Source organism: Orycteropus afer, unplaced genomic scaffold, assembly GCF_000298275.1.
Source record: "Orycteropus afer afer isolate SDZICR_OR568_19922 unplaced genomic scaffold, OryAfe1.0 scaffold00313, whole genome shotgun sequence".
Lineage (NCBI taxonomy): Eukaryota > Metazoa > Chordata > Mammalia > Tubulidentata > Orycteropodidae > Orycteropus > Orycteropus afer.
In genome coordinates this window covers 3,657,324-3,673,596 of record NW_006921900.1, presented here as the reverse complement: position 1 = coordinate 3,673,596, position 16,273 = coordinate 3,657,324, and the positions used below count along the sequence as shown (strand labels likewise).

At 38.4% G+C, this 16,273-nt stretch overlaps 1 protein-coding gene across 1 annotated transcript in view; it reads right to left on the bottom strand.

Annotated features, from left to right (window-relative positions):
• The window catches only part of FBXO22 (F-box protein 22), a 52,013-nt gene that overhangs the window by 19,944 nt on the left and 15,796 nt on the right, over nucleotides 1-16,273 (bottom strand). Inside the window, exons 3-5 of the mRNA XM_007951850.2 lie at nucleotides 14,326-14,413; nucleotides 12,873-12,968; nucleotides 3,471-3,635 (exon numbers count right to left, since the gene is read on the bottom strand). Of these exons, the coding sequence (XP_007950041.1) occupies nucleotides 3,471-3,635; nucleotides 12,873-12,968; nucleotides 14,326-14,413 (349 nt within the window). The remainder of the gene's footprint in view (nucleotides 1-3,470; nucleotides 3,636-12,872; nucleotides 12,969-14,325; nucleotides 14,414-16,273) is intronic.

Sequence of the window (16,273 nt, the reverse complement as noted above, 5' to 3'; positions counted from 1 at the left end):
GCCTTCTGGTTAGCAGTCAAATGCCTTAGGCACTATGCCATCAGAGCTCCCAATACAGCAGCTGACGTACACTTTGTCTCATGACATTGACTGCAATTTCCTACAATGCAACAGCTCCCCTCCTACTTCCCCTCCATAGTTACCTCTTCCCTGTGTCCTTCCCTCTTGTACCCTCAAGCTGTCTTGTACCCTCAAGCTGTCTCCCTGTGCATACACAACCCTTCTATTCTCCCATGACTGATCTCTCCAAGGAGTGTATCTACCTAATATAAATGTTCAGCTCATATGCCTGTCCCTTGTTTGGCTAGAAGCCACAGGAGTGGGTTCAGTTCCAGACCTGAAGGGCAGCGAGGGGCCATAGTCTCAGTGGTTCCATCAGGCTCTACCAGACCAGCAAATCTGGTCCTTTTTTTAAAATGATTTTGAGTTTTGTTCCACAAAGTCAATTTCTTTAAAAAAATCAGATGAAGATATTTTCTAATGTCAATCTCTACAAAATAAAACAGAACCTTGGAAAATCATTGTGTCCTAACAGGCAATGTTATAGATTTGAGCTTTACCTAGGAAAATGTCAGAAGGAGGTATTTGTAAAAGAGAAAAACAGAAGAGGATGACAGGTATGAACAAATGTCTGAAATATGAACTAAACACATTTTCAAAGGAGGAACAGCTCTGGCTGTTAAACTCAAGTCTCCATCTGATGAACTGTTAGCAGTCCTATGACTGCCTTCTCCAGTTATCCAGTCTGTAGTAAGGACAGGTGCTCACAGGCAGCCAGACACTGCTTTGAATGGTAGAATGCTAGAGCAATCTCTTTGAACTTCATTAGCATCTTCAGGGATGAAGGCTCCATCAGATGAAGACCCATATATTCAACTATTCAATATCTCCATGTCAAATTAAACTCCAAAACAGCACTGATAATCTGATTCCCCCAACCTGAGTCTCTCATCTATTCCTTACCTTAGCAAATGGTACTGTGCAACTGCACTAACCAAACTATGTGACACTGTTGTCACCTCATTCTCAACTCCCAATATTTAATCAGTTAACCACACCCTATCTATTCCACATCTAAACATTATCGGTTGGGCAATCCTACTTCCGTAGTGATACTGCCTCGGAAACCCAAGGAGGGGTCGCTATGAGTCGGGGCCGACTCGACGGCAAACAACAACAACAACAAACATTATCTTGTATCCACCCACTTCTCTTCAACTCCACTTGCTACTAACCTAGCCCAACATGTCATCACTTCTTAACTACTATAATAGTCTCCTGTTTTTCCTGCATCTTCTCTGTAGTCTTCCAAACTGATCACCATACAATAGGCAGAGTGACATTTTCAAGAGACCTATCTCATTATTCACGCTTTCATTCAGAAGCATGGCTTTCCAATGTGCTTAAATAAGTAACAATCCTTCATATGTCCTACAAGGCATGATCTGACCTCTAGCTTCTCTACAGCTTCATCTTACATCATACTCCCCTCACTGTCCTCACTCTGCTCCAGACATACTGATATTGTGTTTCACAGATGAGCTGTGTGAATCCACATTTAAATCCTGAAGGTGAGTTATCAGGTCCTTTTGATTTCCTGTCTTGCTCAATTTTTGTCACCAACCTGAAAAGAACCACCTACATTATTTCTTCCCACTCCACATCTGAGGGACCTCCCCAACCCAAGCCTAGTTAATGTCTTCTTGGGCTCTGTGCAATGTCACAGAGCCTAAAATCTCAGACTAGATTATGTCCCCTGCTTGTATGTTTGGTAACAGTTACCACATCTATGATTTTTATTCAAAGTCAGCCTACTCTGTTAGACTGGAAGTTCCAGAAAGCAGAAAAGTATCTTTTCAACAATGGGTCTCTAGAGTCTAGTACATAGTGACTGGCATATAGCACACACTCAAATAGTTTCTGAATACTGAATAAGCACTGGGTATTTATTTTTTTAATGAAATTCTGACAAGGTATTTTTGCTTTTACTTCATAAAAAGTCTCATTGTTTTCATTCTAGAGACTAATTTTAATACAGGATACCACAGGACTTCAGAACAATCTATGCCTCACTTTCAAAATACACCATTTTGGTAAGATTTCCTCAAAAATAATGTAACAGAAAGTGTGTATGTACAAAAGTGTATGTACAATGAAGCTAGATCACATGACAAAATATAGTATCCATGAGGTCTAACAGATCTGTAACTATGAAAACAAGGTCCCTGTCTTCAGGGACACTGTCAATTTCATAAAAGTGAAATTAGTCCCTCTTTTGTTATTGGGAGCTTGTCATATAAGATCTTATACCTACTGTAGCTAAGTACTATAAAGCAGGGATAGACAAACTACAGTCTTAAACCAAATCTTGGCTATCTCCAAGTTTTACAACTAAAGTTTTATTTGAGCACAGCCATTTGTTTACATTTTCTCTACAGTTGCTTTCACACTCCCAAGAGTAGAACTGAACAGTTGCAAAAGTAACTACAAAGCCTGCAAAACCCAAATTATTTACTACCTAGCCTTTACAGAGACACCTGAAGGATACTAACATGAACAGGATGATTTTCAAATGTTACAAAATATAGAAGAGAGTTCCTCGAGGTTGAGGTTCAGGAATGCAGGCTGGAATTCTATTACAGAAGGCACATCACATCCTCCAACCATTTACTCCATACCCAATTAAGATGCTACCACATTCTTGAGTACATAAAAGACAATACTCCAAATGTAGAAATAAATAAAATTAGGAAACAAACTAGCATGTGAAACAACAAAGATTATCATCTCAATCTAGGCAAAGCCTGAATTTCCAGAAGGTCACGAACAGGATAAAAAGATGCCTTAGAATAAAGCCAAAACTGCTACCAGCAAGCGGTTCAGGAAATGCTTCACAGAGCCGAAAAAATCTGGGGCTATTTTTCTCTTCAGTTTTCTGATTCCTGTATGTAGAAAACAAGGTCTAAAAAAAAAATCTTAATAATTATGTTATAATATATTTATAACTCTGAAGATTTTGGCTACTTCCTGTAAATTTACTAAAACTAGGATTCTAGCATCAACCAGTGCTACACATCAGGACCTTATTCAAGGATTCCCAAGCTGTTGCAGGAGGACAGAGCAGGGATTACTGCCTGCCTAAGGAGACACCATACCACCCTCAGGGCAAAAAGCAGAGCGCAAAGAAGGTTTGACCAAATGACTTTCATCAAACTAAATAAAAACCAAAATCAAAATTCTTTAATGGGGTTGGATTTTTCCCAATCCTGCTCCTCCTCTTTCAATGTTCCCTATTTCTGAGCCACCATCATCCCTATCCCCAGCCTCAAACTCAGTTATCACTGAGTGCCCAGTCTCCCTTCTCTTTCATCTCTAATCATCTGCTAATTTTCTTCAATCAATTCTCTATTCTCCATGCAAGAAAAACAAACAAAATTAACAAAACAGGCAACTAAAGGTAATTAACTTACCTACTTCAGTGAGTTGATGTCTTTCTAGTGTAATTTTCTTGGGATCTTTAATAAAATGAAAAGGCTGTATTTTTATTCCTTCAATTTGAGGGAATAAAATAGCAAAACCAGATTCTCCAATTTCTATTTCCTGAGGGCGATTGCTGCCTGATCCCATTGGAGTCACTAGGAAAAAAGTTGAAATTTTGTGAACATACTCAATTAAAAAACTGAAGCTCCATTTTGTAACACTGCTAATTAACCAGTTCACCTAGATAAATACAGTAAGTCATTAAGATAATTACCAAGCTAACAGGCCACTCTCTGAATGAAAGTTTTTCAGCTTTGAAATATTTAAGAGTGCAATATCATGATATTTACAACTTACTTCCAAATGGTTCAGGAAGAAATGCTTTTATAAACAAAGAGTGAAAAAGAAAATGCTGCAAATTTTCTTTAAATTGGTGAATTTAGATAAAGGGTACGGATAAAGGATACATGGAGACTTCTTGTACTAGTCTACTATCCTTTCAATTTTTCTACAGGCTTCAAGTTTTTCAAACTTAAGAGCTAGCAGTAGTAAATGCCATTCATGACGGCAATTCTACTTCAAAAAATTTATCTTAAAAATGTTGACAATTATATAAATTATATACATATACCAGTACTTTTTATCATAGAATTCTCAGTAGTAAATCAAAGGAAAACAACCCTACCAACGATATTTAGTTACATTTATGCAATAGAAGACAGCTATTATGAATAGCAACAGATGTATACTTACTTATTGACAGGAAAACACGTATACTATGTTGTTAAGATTTTTAATTCTTGGTGTTGTTGAGAATATACACAACAACACATACACAAATTCAACAGTTTCTACATGTATAATTGACACTGATTACATTCGTCAAGTTGTACAACCATTCTCACACCCTGCTCTTCTGAGTTGTTCTTCCCTAATTAACACAAACAGACTTACCCACTAAGGCTCCTGTCTAATCTTTGAGTAGATGTTGTCAATTTGATCAAGGCAGACTTTTTTCATTAAACAAAAACAACAACAAAACACCAAACTCACTGCTGTCGAGTCAATTCCCACTCATAGTGACCCCTCCTTGGTTTTCTGAGGTTGTATCTCTATGGAAGTAGATTGCCCAGTCTTCCTTCCCAGGAGTGGCTAGTGGGTTTGAACCGCCAGCCTTCTGGTTAGCAGTCAGATGTCTTAGGCACTATGCCACCATAGCTCCTTCCCCCCACCACACACACACACACACACTAGTTAAGCTAAACTACTGTTTAGTTTTTAAGATTTCAGGGGATATTTTTGTTGAAGGTTTAAAGATTATCTCAGAGGAATAGCTTCAGGGGTCCATCCACTAACCACAGCTCCAGTCTGGAGTTCATGTTTGTTCTGCATTTCCCCTCTTTTGATCAGAATTCTGCTATGGAATCATTGTTCACAATGTTCAATAATGATAGCTGGGTACCATCCATTTCTTTTAGTTTTCTGGTAAAGGGGGCAACTGCTTATGAAGGCAATTAGCCACCCACTCCATATCCTCCTATTCCTGACTCTTCTTCCACTGTTGTTCCAGGTGAATAGAGACCAACTGTTGTGCCTTGGATGGCCTTTTAAGACCCCAGGCTCTATGCATTGACCTAAGAGGTAGACCAGAAGCACTACATGTATTATTAGGCCAATTAACTGGGTTGTTCCATGAAACCCTAACTCTAAACCTCCAAATGAAGGAGCTAAATCCCATGAGGTGTCTGGCTGTACATAAGCAACCTCAACACCTACATTTTTTTTGGGGGGGGGGCGGGGTTACTGTTGCAAATATACTTATCTTACAACCAATTATGGAAGTGGGAGCCAGGGCCAATGGCCGGAACAGGTAAGAGGAGAGCCCCCAGGCAGGAAGTGGGAGCTGGCAGATAGCCAGAACAAAGAGAAGGAAGGCCAGGAAGTGAGCAAAGTGGTTTGGAACAACTAAGGGAGAAGAACCTGTCTGTCAGTTTGTCGTACGGTGGTAGCTTACATGTTGCTATGAGGCTGGAGGCTGTGCCATCAGTGTTTCCAACGCCAGCAAGGTTGCCCATGGCAGACAGGTTTCAGCAGAGCTTCCAGGCTGAGAAAGACTCAGAAGAGGCGGCCATCCATTTCTCAAAGAATTGGCCAGGGAAAACCTTATGGATAGCAGTGAAACACTGATGTATTACTGGACAACTTTATGAATGGCCCTGAAACAATGTCCGATACAGTGCCAGAAGATAAGCCCCTCAGGTCGGAAGGCACTCAAAATACGACTGGGAAAGGGCTGCCTCATCAGAGTAGAGCTGACCTTAATGATATGGATAAAGTAGGGCTTTCGGGACCTGCATCTGCTGATATGGCATGACTCAAAATGAAAAGAAACAGCTGCAAACATCCATTAATAATCAGAACATGGAATGTACAAAGTATTAATCTAGAAAAAATAGAAGTTGTCAAATATGGAACGTAACACATAAAGACTGATATCCTAGTGAGCGGAAATGGACTGGTTTTGGCCATTCTGAATCAGAGAACCATATGATCTACTATGCCAGGAATGACAAATTGACAAAGAATGGCATGGCATTCATCATTACAAAGAATGTATCAAGATCAATCCTGAAGTACAACGCTGTCAGTGATAGGATAATATCCATACATCTACAAGGAAGGTCAGTTACTATTACTATTATTCAAATTTACACACCAACCACCAAAGCCAAAGATGAGAAAACTGAACATCTTTACCAACTTCTGCAGTCTGAAATTAACCGAACGTGCAATCGAGATGTGCTGATTATCACTAGTGACTGGAATGCAAAAGTTGGAAACAAAGAAGAATCACCAGTAATTGGAAAATTTGGCCTTGGTGATAGAAATAACACTGGAGATCACATGACAGAATTTTGAATGACCAATGACTTATTCATTGCAAATACCTTTCTTCAATAACACAAACAGTGGCTATACATGTGGACTTTGCCAGATGGCGTACATAGGAATCAGACTGACTACATCTGTGGCAAGAGGTGATGGAAAAGCTCAGTATCTTCAACCAAAACAAGGCCAGGAGCTGATTGTGGAACGGACCATCAACTGTTCATATGCAAGTTCAACTTCAAGTTGAAGACAACTAAAACAAATCCATGAGGGCCAAAATATGACCTTGAATATATCCCTCCTGAATTTAGAGACCGTATAAAGAATACATTTCATATATCGAACACCAATGACCCAAAACCAGAGGAATTGTGGGATGACATCAAGAACATCATCCGTGAAGAAAGGAAAAGGTCATTAAAAAGACAAGAAAGGAAGAAAAGACCAAAATGGATGTCAGAAGAGACTCGGAAACTTGCCCCTGAATGAAGGGTAAAGAAAATGGAAGAAATGACAAGACAAAACTGAACAGAAGATTCCGAAGAGCAACTTGAGAAGACAGTCAATTATTATAATGAAATGTGCAAAGACCTAGAGTCAGAAAACCAAAAGGGAAAAACACACTGGGCATTTCTCAAGCTTAAAGAACTGAAGAAAAAAATCAAGCCTTGAGTTGCAATACTGAAAGATTCTATGGGCAATATATTGAATGATGCAGGAAACATCAGAAGATGGAAGGAATACACAGAGTCACTGTACCAAAAAGAATTGCTCAATGTTCATTCATTTCAGCAGGTGGCATATGACCAAGAACCAATGGTATTGAAGGAAGAAGTCAGAAGTTAGAAGCTGCACTGAAGGAACTGGCGAAAACCAAGGCTCCAGGAATGGACAGAATACCCATTGAGATGTTTCAACAAATGGATGCCACGCTGGAGGCACTCACTCGACTATGCCAAGAGATCTGGAAAACAGCTACCTGGCTGACTAGAAGAGATCCATATTTGTACCCAATTCCAAACAAGGGTGATCAAACAATATCATTAATATCGCATGCAAGTAAAATCTTACTGAAGATAATTCAAAAATTGTTGCAGCAGTATATTGACAGACGACTTCCAGAAATGTAAGCTGGATTCAGAAGAGGATGTGGAATGAAGGATAATCATTGCTGATGTCAGATAGATCTTAGCTGAAAGCAAAGAATACCAGAAAGATATGTGTCTGTGTTTTATTGACTATGCAAAAGCATTCAACTGTGTGGATCATAACAAATGATGGATAACATTGAGAAGAATGGGAATTCCAGAACACTTGATTATACTCATGAGGAACCTGTACATAGACCAGGAGGCTGCCATTCAAACAGAACAAGGGGACACTGTATGGTTTAAAATCAAGAAGTGAGTGGGTCAGGGTTATATCCTTTCATCATACTTATTCAATCTGTATGCTGAGCAAATAATCTGAAAAGCTGGACTATATGAAGAAGAGCGTGGCATCAGGATTGGAGGAAGACAACCTGCAACATACAGACAACACAACTTTGCTTGCTGAAAGTGAGGATGACTTGAAGCACTTACTGATGAAGATTGAAGACTAGAGTATGGATTACACCTCAATATAAAGAAAACAAAAATCCTCACAACTGGACCAATAAGCAGCATCACAATACATGGAGAAAAGACTGAAGGTGTCAAAGACTTCATATTACTTAGTTCTACAATCAACACCAATGGAAGCAGCTGTCAAGATATCAGAAAACATATAGCATTGGGCAAATCTGCTGCAAAAGACCTCTTTCAAGTGCTGAAGAGCAAAGATGTCCCCTTGAAGACTATGGTATGCCTGACACAAGCCATGGTATTTTCAATCGCCTCATATGCATGTAAGAGCTGGACAATGAATAAGGAAGGCCGAAGAAGAGTCAATGCTTTTGAGTTGTGGTGTTGGCAAAAGAATACTGAAAGTACCATGAACTGTAAGAAGAACTAACAAATCTGCCCTGGAAGAAGTGTAGCTGGAATGCTCCTTGGAAGCAAGAATGACCAGACTTCATCTCACCTACTTTGGTCATATTGTCAAAGGGACCATTCCCTAGAGAAGGACATCATGCTTGGTGAAGTGGAGAGTCAACAAAAAAAGGGAAGGCCATCAATAAGATGGATTGACACAGTGGCTACAACAATGGGCTCAGGTACAGGAAGGATCATGGGGCTGGCAGAGGACTGGGCAGTATTTCATTCTGCTGTACATAGGGTCACTATGAGTCGGAGACAACTCAATGGCACCAAACAACAACAACAAAACCAATTAAACTTTTTACAGGTGTACAACATATTGACAGCAAATCAGCTATGCAACCTTACCTTTAATCAATGTGCAGTTTTTCTATTACCATAAACCTAAAGTCTATAAGCAGTAATGGGAGCTCTGGTAGCATAGTGGCTAAGGCACTTGACTGCTAACCAGAAGGCTGGCGGTTCAAACCCACCAGCCACTCCTCGGAAGGAAGGTTGGGCAATCCTACTTCCGTAGTGATACTGCCTCGGAAACCCAAGGAGGGGTCGCTATGAGTCAGGGCTGACTCGACGGCACATAACAACAACAACAACATAAGCAGTAATAGCCCATCTATTGCCTCTTGCCCTGGTAACCACTAATGAACTTTGGTCTCTATACATTAGTCTGTTCTTGTCTTTTTTGTATAAGTGAGGTCATACAATATTTGTCCTTTTGTGATTGACTTATTTCACTCAGCATACTGTCATTCAGATCCATCTATATTATATCATGTATCAAGACTTCTTTCTTCTATGGAATACTATTCCACTGGATGTATGTACCACATTTTGTTTACCCCTCTATCTGTTGATGGGCATTTAGGTTGTTTCCACCTTTTAACTATTGTGAATAGTGCTGCAAGGAAAACTGGTGTACAAGAATCTATTTGTGCTGTGAAGTACTTTAAAGGTACACTATAAGTCCATAGAAAATTATATTTTTATATGTACATATAAAATACACATACATTTGTCCATGAACAGATAGATTCCTGACTTATGAAATATTCAGATTATAATGAACTGTGCTTACAAATCATGTTTATTATATCTTATCATTAGTAATACAAACTATATACAATGTTAAAATATATCTGTAAGTTTACATGTCATTTTTCCAACTTCCCATAGACAAATAAAGATCTGATTTATAAAGAGACTGGTAATAAAAGTCAATAATAAGGCAAACCAAAAAAAAAAAAATTAAAAAAAGAGCTATTTGGCTTTTGTCAGATCCAACTTAAATGAGTTATATGGAGTTACTGGATCAGAACACCATCATAAGTTGTAGACTACATCTATAATGCTACATATTAACAGTCTGAAAGGTTATGTATCAAAATGTTAACACAGCAGTTAACTCCTGGTACTTAAAGGTGCTTAATTTTTCACTTATCTGTATCTTCTAGTTTTTCTTTAAAAAAAAAACAATAAAAGACCATTACCAGTGTAAAAGATAAGTGTTTTTTTTTTTTTTTTTTTAAAAAAAGCAGCTTTGGGAACCAAAACTTGGGTAAAAATGAAAATATCCAAAGAGAAAATTCTGCAGTCAAATCCAACTCCATATAATGTATTTGGAATTTAAAAACTTAAATATAAAATTTCAAAGTTTCTTATAAGGTTCTTTTATTCCATAAAATATGAAAACAAAAAAATAGAAATAAAAAAAATGTCTGCAGCAGGCCTCAAGGCCAATCTGAATTAAAATAACAGATTCTGTGACAAATGACTTTACAATGTAAATGGTAATGTTGATTCTGAAATATACATCAACATGCAAAGGACCCAGAAAGCTGAATTTTGAAAAAGAAGAATAGTTAGAACACTCACACTACATTCCAAAACCTACTCTGTAACTAAGTACTCAAGAGGACATGGTATTAGCATAAAGACAGACAAATAGATCAATGGAACAGAATAAAATCTAGAAACACCCACATACATATGGTCAATTATTTTGACAAAGATGTTAAGACAATTTAATGAGGAAAAGAAGAGCCTTCAACAAATGGTAATGGAATAACTGGATAAACATATGGGAAAAAAATGAACTTTGAACTACCTTCTGCCATACACAAAAATTAATTCAAGTTGGATCATAGAAATAAATTTAAAACTATGTAATTTCTGGAAGACAACGTAAGAGAATATCTTTGTGACCTTATGGTAGGCAAGGATTTCTCAGCAAACACACAAAAAACATCAACCATAAAAGGAAAAAATTGATCAACTGAACTTTACCAAAATAAAAATTACCCGGCCATCAAAAGACATTATTTAGAAAATGAAAAGACAAGTCACACAGGGCCTCATTTACTCTGAGATCTGAAGAACTAGATAGTGCTCACCTACCACGACCAACTGCTCTGATCAGAGGGCCATGACAGATGGATCCTGATAAACAAGAAAAACGTGGAGCAGAACTCAATTAAATTGTCAAAAAATCCATATTTATTGGACCAGTTGAGACAGGAGGACTCCCAAAGACTATCACACCCTGGGAAAGTTTTTAAATCTTGAAATGAAACTGTCCCAAGGTTACCTTTTAGCTAAGTATCAGACCGAAAAAACCAAACTCACTGCTGCTGAGTCAGTCCCGGCTCACAGCAACCCCTCCTTGGCTTCCAAGGTAGTATCTGTACCAAAGTAGATTGCACACTTTCTTCCAAGGAGTGGTTTGTGGGTTTGAACCACCAGCCTTCTGGTTAGCAGTCAAATGTCTTAGGCACTACGCCACAATAAAGAATATAATCCCTGAGTACTGCACTTCTTTAAAAAATCATCTGTATGAGACCAAATAGTTAACAATCACTCTAAAGCAAAGATGAGGGCAGAGTAAGTAGATTACTGGAAATGGAACCAGAATGGAAATGATGAGAAGGTTGACACACTGTATAAAATGTAATGAATGCAAATGAACAAATTGTATAGAAATTGTTAAATAGGAGCCTAAGATGTTGTGTAAACTCTCACCAAAAACACATTAATAACAATAATAATAATAAACTATATAGTTAACATATGACCTAGCAATTACACTAAGCATATAGTCAAGAGAAATGAAAGCATATTCATACAAAAACATGCACATAAATGTTTACAGTAGCATTAGTCATGACAGTGAAGAAGAATAAACTACTCAAATGCCCATCAATTGGTAAACAGATAAATAAAATGTTGTCTATTTGTGTAACAGAATATTACTCGGCAATAAAAAGAAATGAAATACCGATACATACTCCAAAAGAAAGAAAACACAAATCATACGGCAGGAGAAAATATTTTAACACCTATGGTACCATAGTGCCTAAGGCACTTGACTGCTACGCAGAAGGCTGATGGTTCAAACCCACCAGCCACTCCTCGAAAGGAAGGTTGGGCAATCTACTTCGTAGTGATACCACCTTGAAAACCCAAGGAGAGGTTGTTATGAGGCGGGTCTGACTTGAGGGCACATAACAACAACAAACATACCTGATGAACCTGTATTTGTATATATAAAAAAACTCCCTTTACTCATTAATAAAAAGACAATACAATCCAATTTAAAAACTACTGAAAGATTTGAACACTTCACAAAAGCAAATCTACAAGCAGTCTATAAGTCTGTGAAAAACTCATTAGAGAATTTCATCAGTCAAAGAAATTCAAATTCACACTCACTACGATAGCTAAAATTAACAAGAGTCATGACATTAAGCGTTAGCAGAAAGGTAGAACAACTCACAAATTTCTGATGAGTATAAACTGGTACAATTTTGGAAAACTATTTGACAGTTTCTTATGAAGTTAAATATGCATCAACCGTAAGACCCAACAATTCCACTTCTTGGTAATTACCCAAGAAGGATGACAATATATGTCCACAAAAAGACTTACAGAAAAATATTCATACCAGCTTCATTCTTAATAGCCAAAAACTGGAAACTCAAAAGGAAAATGGATAAACAAATCTTGATTTATTCACACAACAGACTAGTCTACTCAAAAAATCAAAGAGACAGAATGAACTACTAATACAAACAACATAGATGAATCTCAAAAAAAAGTTTCGTTAAAAGTTCTATTGAGTGAAAGACCAATACACAAAAAGGATATATGTTACATGGTTCCATTTATATAAAATTTAACAACAGGCCAACAAAGAAATCAGAACAGAGGTTTCCTATAGCGGGTAGGGACTGACAGGATGACAATGGGAAAGCCATGCCTTATATTTGGTCTCAAAAGGTAGCAGTGAGATTCCAAATATTAACCACCATAACCTAAGGAACATTAATATAAGTCAAAAATAATAAATACCATGGGTAACGATAACTAACTTTATTGTGTTCTGTATTGCCAAAATATAAACATGCTTTAGCTACAAATAATTCACAAAGCTACAGAACCCCCCTATTAATGCAAGGCATGAAGTCATCAAGTTGGTATTTCTCTCACCTACAATTCCTGGGGTAACAATCCCAAGGACTTGGCACTGTTTCGGAAATAGTTTCTCAAGGGCAAATGCTGTTTCCATACTAGTTCTTTTCCTTGCTGTAATAATACAGTAACAAAATAATCATGTTATCCACTTAAGGTCAAATCTGACAACGTGAAAATGAAACCAAATATTGGAAAATACTGGATAATTTTAAGTCATCTGACACCAAAATGTTTTACAAGAAAACCTAAAAGCTTTGATTAAACAAATGTTCCTCTCTATTTAGCTTCTGCTTTATATTTTAAATTTTAAAACTAACTTTCAGCATCACTAGTTTGCCTTTCCTCTTTGTTCATATACACACACTCTCATTTATAGACATGGTTAGGTCCCAGGGACCAGGTCATTAGATGAAAATCAGTGCTCTGCGAAAATGGAAGACACCACATCAAATCACGAAATGAAGAATGACTACATCATTACATAACTGCCAAATTACTTCATTACAGAAATGCCAAACCACTGAGAATCATGGTCTAGCCAAGTTGACATAACTTTAACCATCACAGCCAGTGTTATTCTGAACCTCAGTGTTCGTTACTGCCAGACGTACATCACTAATGTGCAAAACAGTCAGACAGTAGACTTTTTACTATTGTCTAAATGCAAACTGACTAAATGAGATGGTCACTATTGTGAAGATGGTATACTTTTGCCCCACTGATGTCAAATTTAGCAGCAGCAACTAAATTTTAAACTTGCTATCATACCTTTCTGTTTAGCTGGTATTACAGCATAACTACTTTTTGGCTGCATAAACAGTCACCTAAATTCAGATTAGATATTGATTACCCATTATGTCTAACTCTGGGCCTACTGTGTCTAGTTTGGGACATTTAGCCTGCTTTTTCTTAGCAACTCAAGAAGGCATATATATTTAATTTTGATAAATGGGACCTCCTAACTCAAACACCATAAAAAGCTCAAATAGACAAAGATATACTTCTTGTTTTAATAATAAAAAAAAGTATCTGGAGGATTTAAAAATGAGAAATTCCTTCTTAAGAATTGGTTTCAATTGTACTTTAAAAAGCAATCTTCAGAGCAAAATGGGTTCCTCAAGATTCAAAGACAGATTTATTTGTGCATACTGTTGGGAGCAGGGCCAGAGCCTCAGAAAGTCATTAACTCTCACTATTTAAAGGAGCTCTAGTGGCACTGTGGCTAAAGCACTGGGTTGCAAATCAAAAGATTGGTGGTTTGAACTCACCAGCAGCTCCATGGGATAGAGATGAGGCAGTCTGCTTCCATAAAGATTTATAAAGATTTATAGCCTTGGAAACAGTTCTGCTCTGTCCTATAGGGTCACTATGATGGCAGCAGGTATTAACAGTACAATATTTAACTCCATATAGAAGGCATATAAGGAAACAAACAAACAAAAAGAAACCTTTTTCTTTGAATATTCACCTCTCTTGTGGCCAAGAAATTCTTCCAGACTAATAAAAGTTTCTGAATCTGCCATGTAGAGAACTGTCTGTGGTAAGACGTGAACATTCTGCAAAGAGAAAAATGGCATTGGATCACATGAATCTGAGTGCTCTCATGGTCCCCAAAACATCTCCCTGGCAACAAGTGCTGTTCCCCTACATTCCTTCAGGTCAACTTTAATCTTCTAAATCCATCTATTCTCATCTCCTTTTCATTCATTTTCTGCTAATTCAATTATCGAGTGTCTATTAATCCATCCAAGGAGCCCCGGTGGTGCAATGGTTAAGCACTAAGCTGCTAATCTAAACATTACACCAGTGGCTCTACAGGAGAAAAGATCTGGCAACCTGCTCCAGTAAAGATTACAGTCTAGGAAACCCTATTGGGCATTATCCTACTCTGTCATACTGGTTTGCCATTATGAGTCGTAATTGATTCGACAGCACACAACAGCATCATTCTTTCAAGTAAAATACATCCCAGTCCTCAACAAGCTCATTTTCACAGTGATAACAATTTAAGCTCCTAAACCAAAAAAAACTTTTAAGTACCAGCAGTCTGTCGTACTGTTGTGGCTTGCATATTGCTGTGTGGCTGGAGGCTATGCCACTGGTATTTCAAATGGTAGACAGTCCTCAGAAGTTTCCAGACTAAGACAGACTGGGAAGAAGGAAAAGGGCTGTTCACTTCTCAAAAAATTACCCAGTGAAAACCTTATGAACAGCAGTGAAAAACTGTCTGATATATTACTGGAAAAGTTTATGAACAGCCCTGAAACACTATCTGATATACTGCCAGAAGACGAGCCCCTCAGGTTGGAAGGCACTCAAAATAAGACTGGAGAAGAACTGCCTCCTCAGATAGAGTCGACCTTAATGATGTGGATGGAGCAAAGTTTTGGGACCTCCATTTGCTGATGGGGCACAACTCACAACGGGAAGAAACAGATGCAAACATCCATTGAATCTAGGAAAACTGGAAGTTGTCAAAAATGAAATGGAATGCATACAGCTTGATATCCTAGGCGTTGTTGTTGTTGTTGTGTGCCGTCGAGTCGGACCCAACTCACAGCGACTCCTCCTTGGGTTGCTGAAGTAGTTATCACTACAGAAGTAGACTGCTCAACCTTCCTTCTGAGGAGTGGCTGGTGGGTTTGAGCCACCAGCCTTCTGGTTAGCAGTCAAGTGCCTTAGGCACTATGCTACCAGAGCTCCTATCCTAGGCATTAGTGAGCTAAAATGGACTAGTATTGGCCATTCTGAATCAGATAATCACATGATCTACTACACTGGGAACAATAAATTAAAGAAGAATGGCAGTTCTGGCAAGATGGAGGACTAGGCAGAAGGACTGCACAGATCCTCTTCAACAAAGAAAAGGGAAACCAATTGACACAGACACAGAAGATAATCTTGGACTGCTGAGCCTTGAAGGGAAGGATGCAGAAGTAGACTAAACCCCAACTAGCAGAAGAATTTGCGTGAAAATACCAAAAAAGGAGACATACGGAGCTGCGGTCTGGCAGGGACCCGAACGCCCCTGATGCCACAAATGGCTTGGAATTCCCAAGTGGTGGTAGGACCTAAAAATTAACCTAAAAATCACCCTGCTAGCCAGGGACTGCACGGACTGTGCACGGTGGATGGGGAACAAACAGAGAAAGTGAAGAGAAAGGTGGGCTGAGTTGTAGACTTTTGCCGGTCCGGAGGACACCGCCATTCTGTAGGTTTAAAAAGCGGCTTGACTATTTTGGATATTTAAAGAGACAGCGCTCTCACAGATATGTGGTGGTAGGACTTAACAATTAACCTAAAAATCACCCTGCTAGCCAGGGACTGCACCGAGGACGGTGCACGGTGGCTAGGGAACAAACGGAGAAAGTGAAGAGAAAGGTGGATTGAGCTGTGGACTTTTGCCAGTCCGGAGG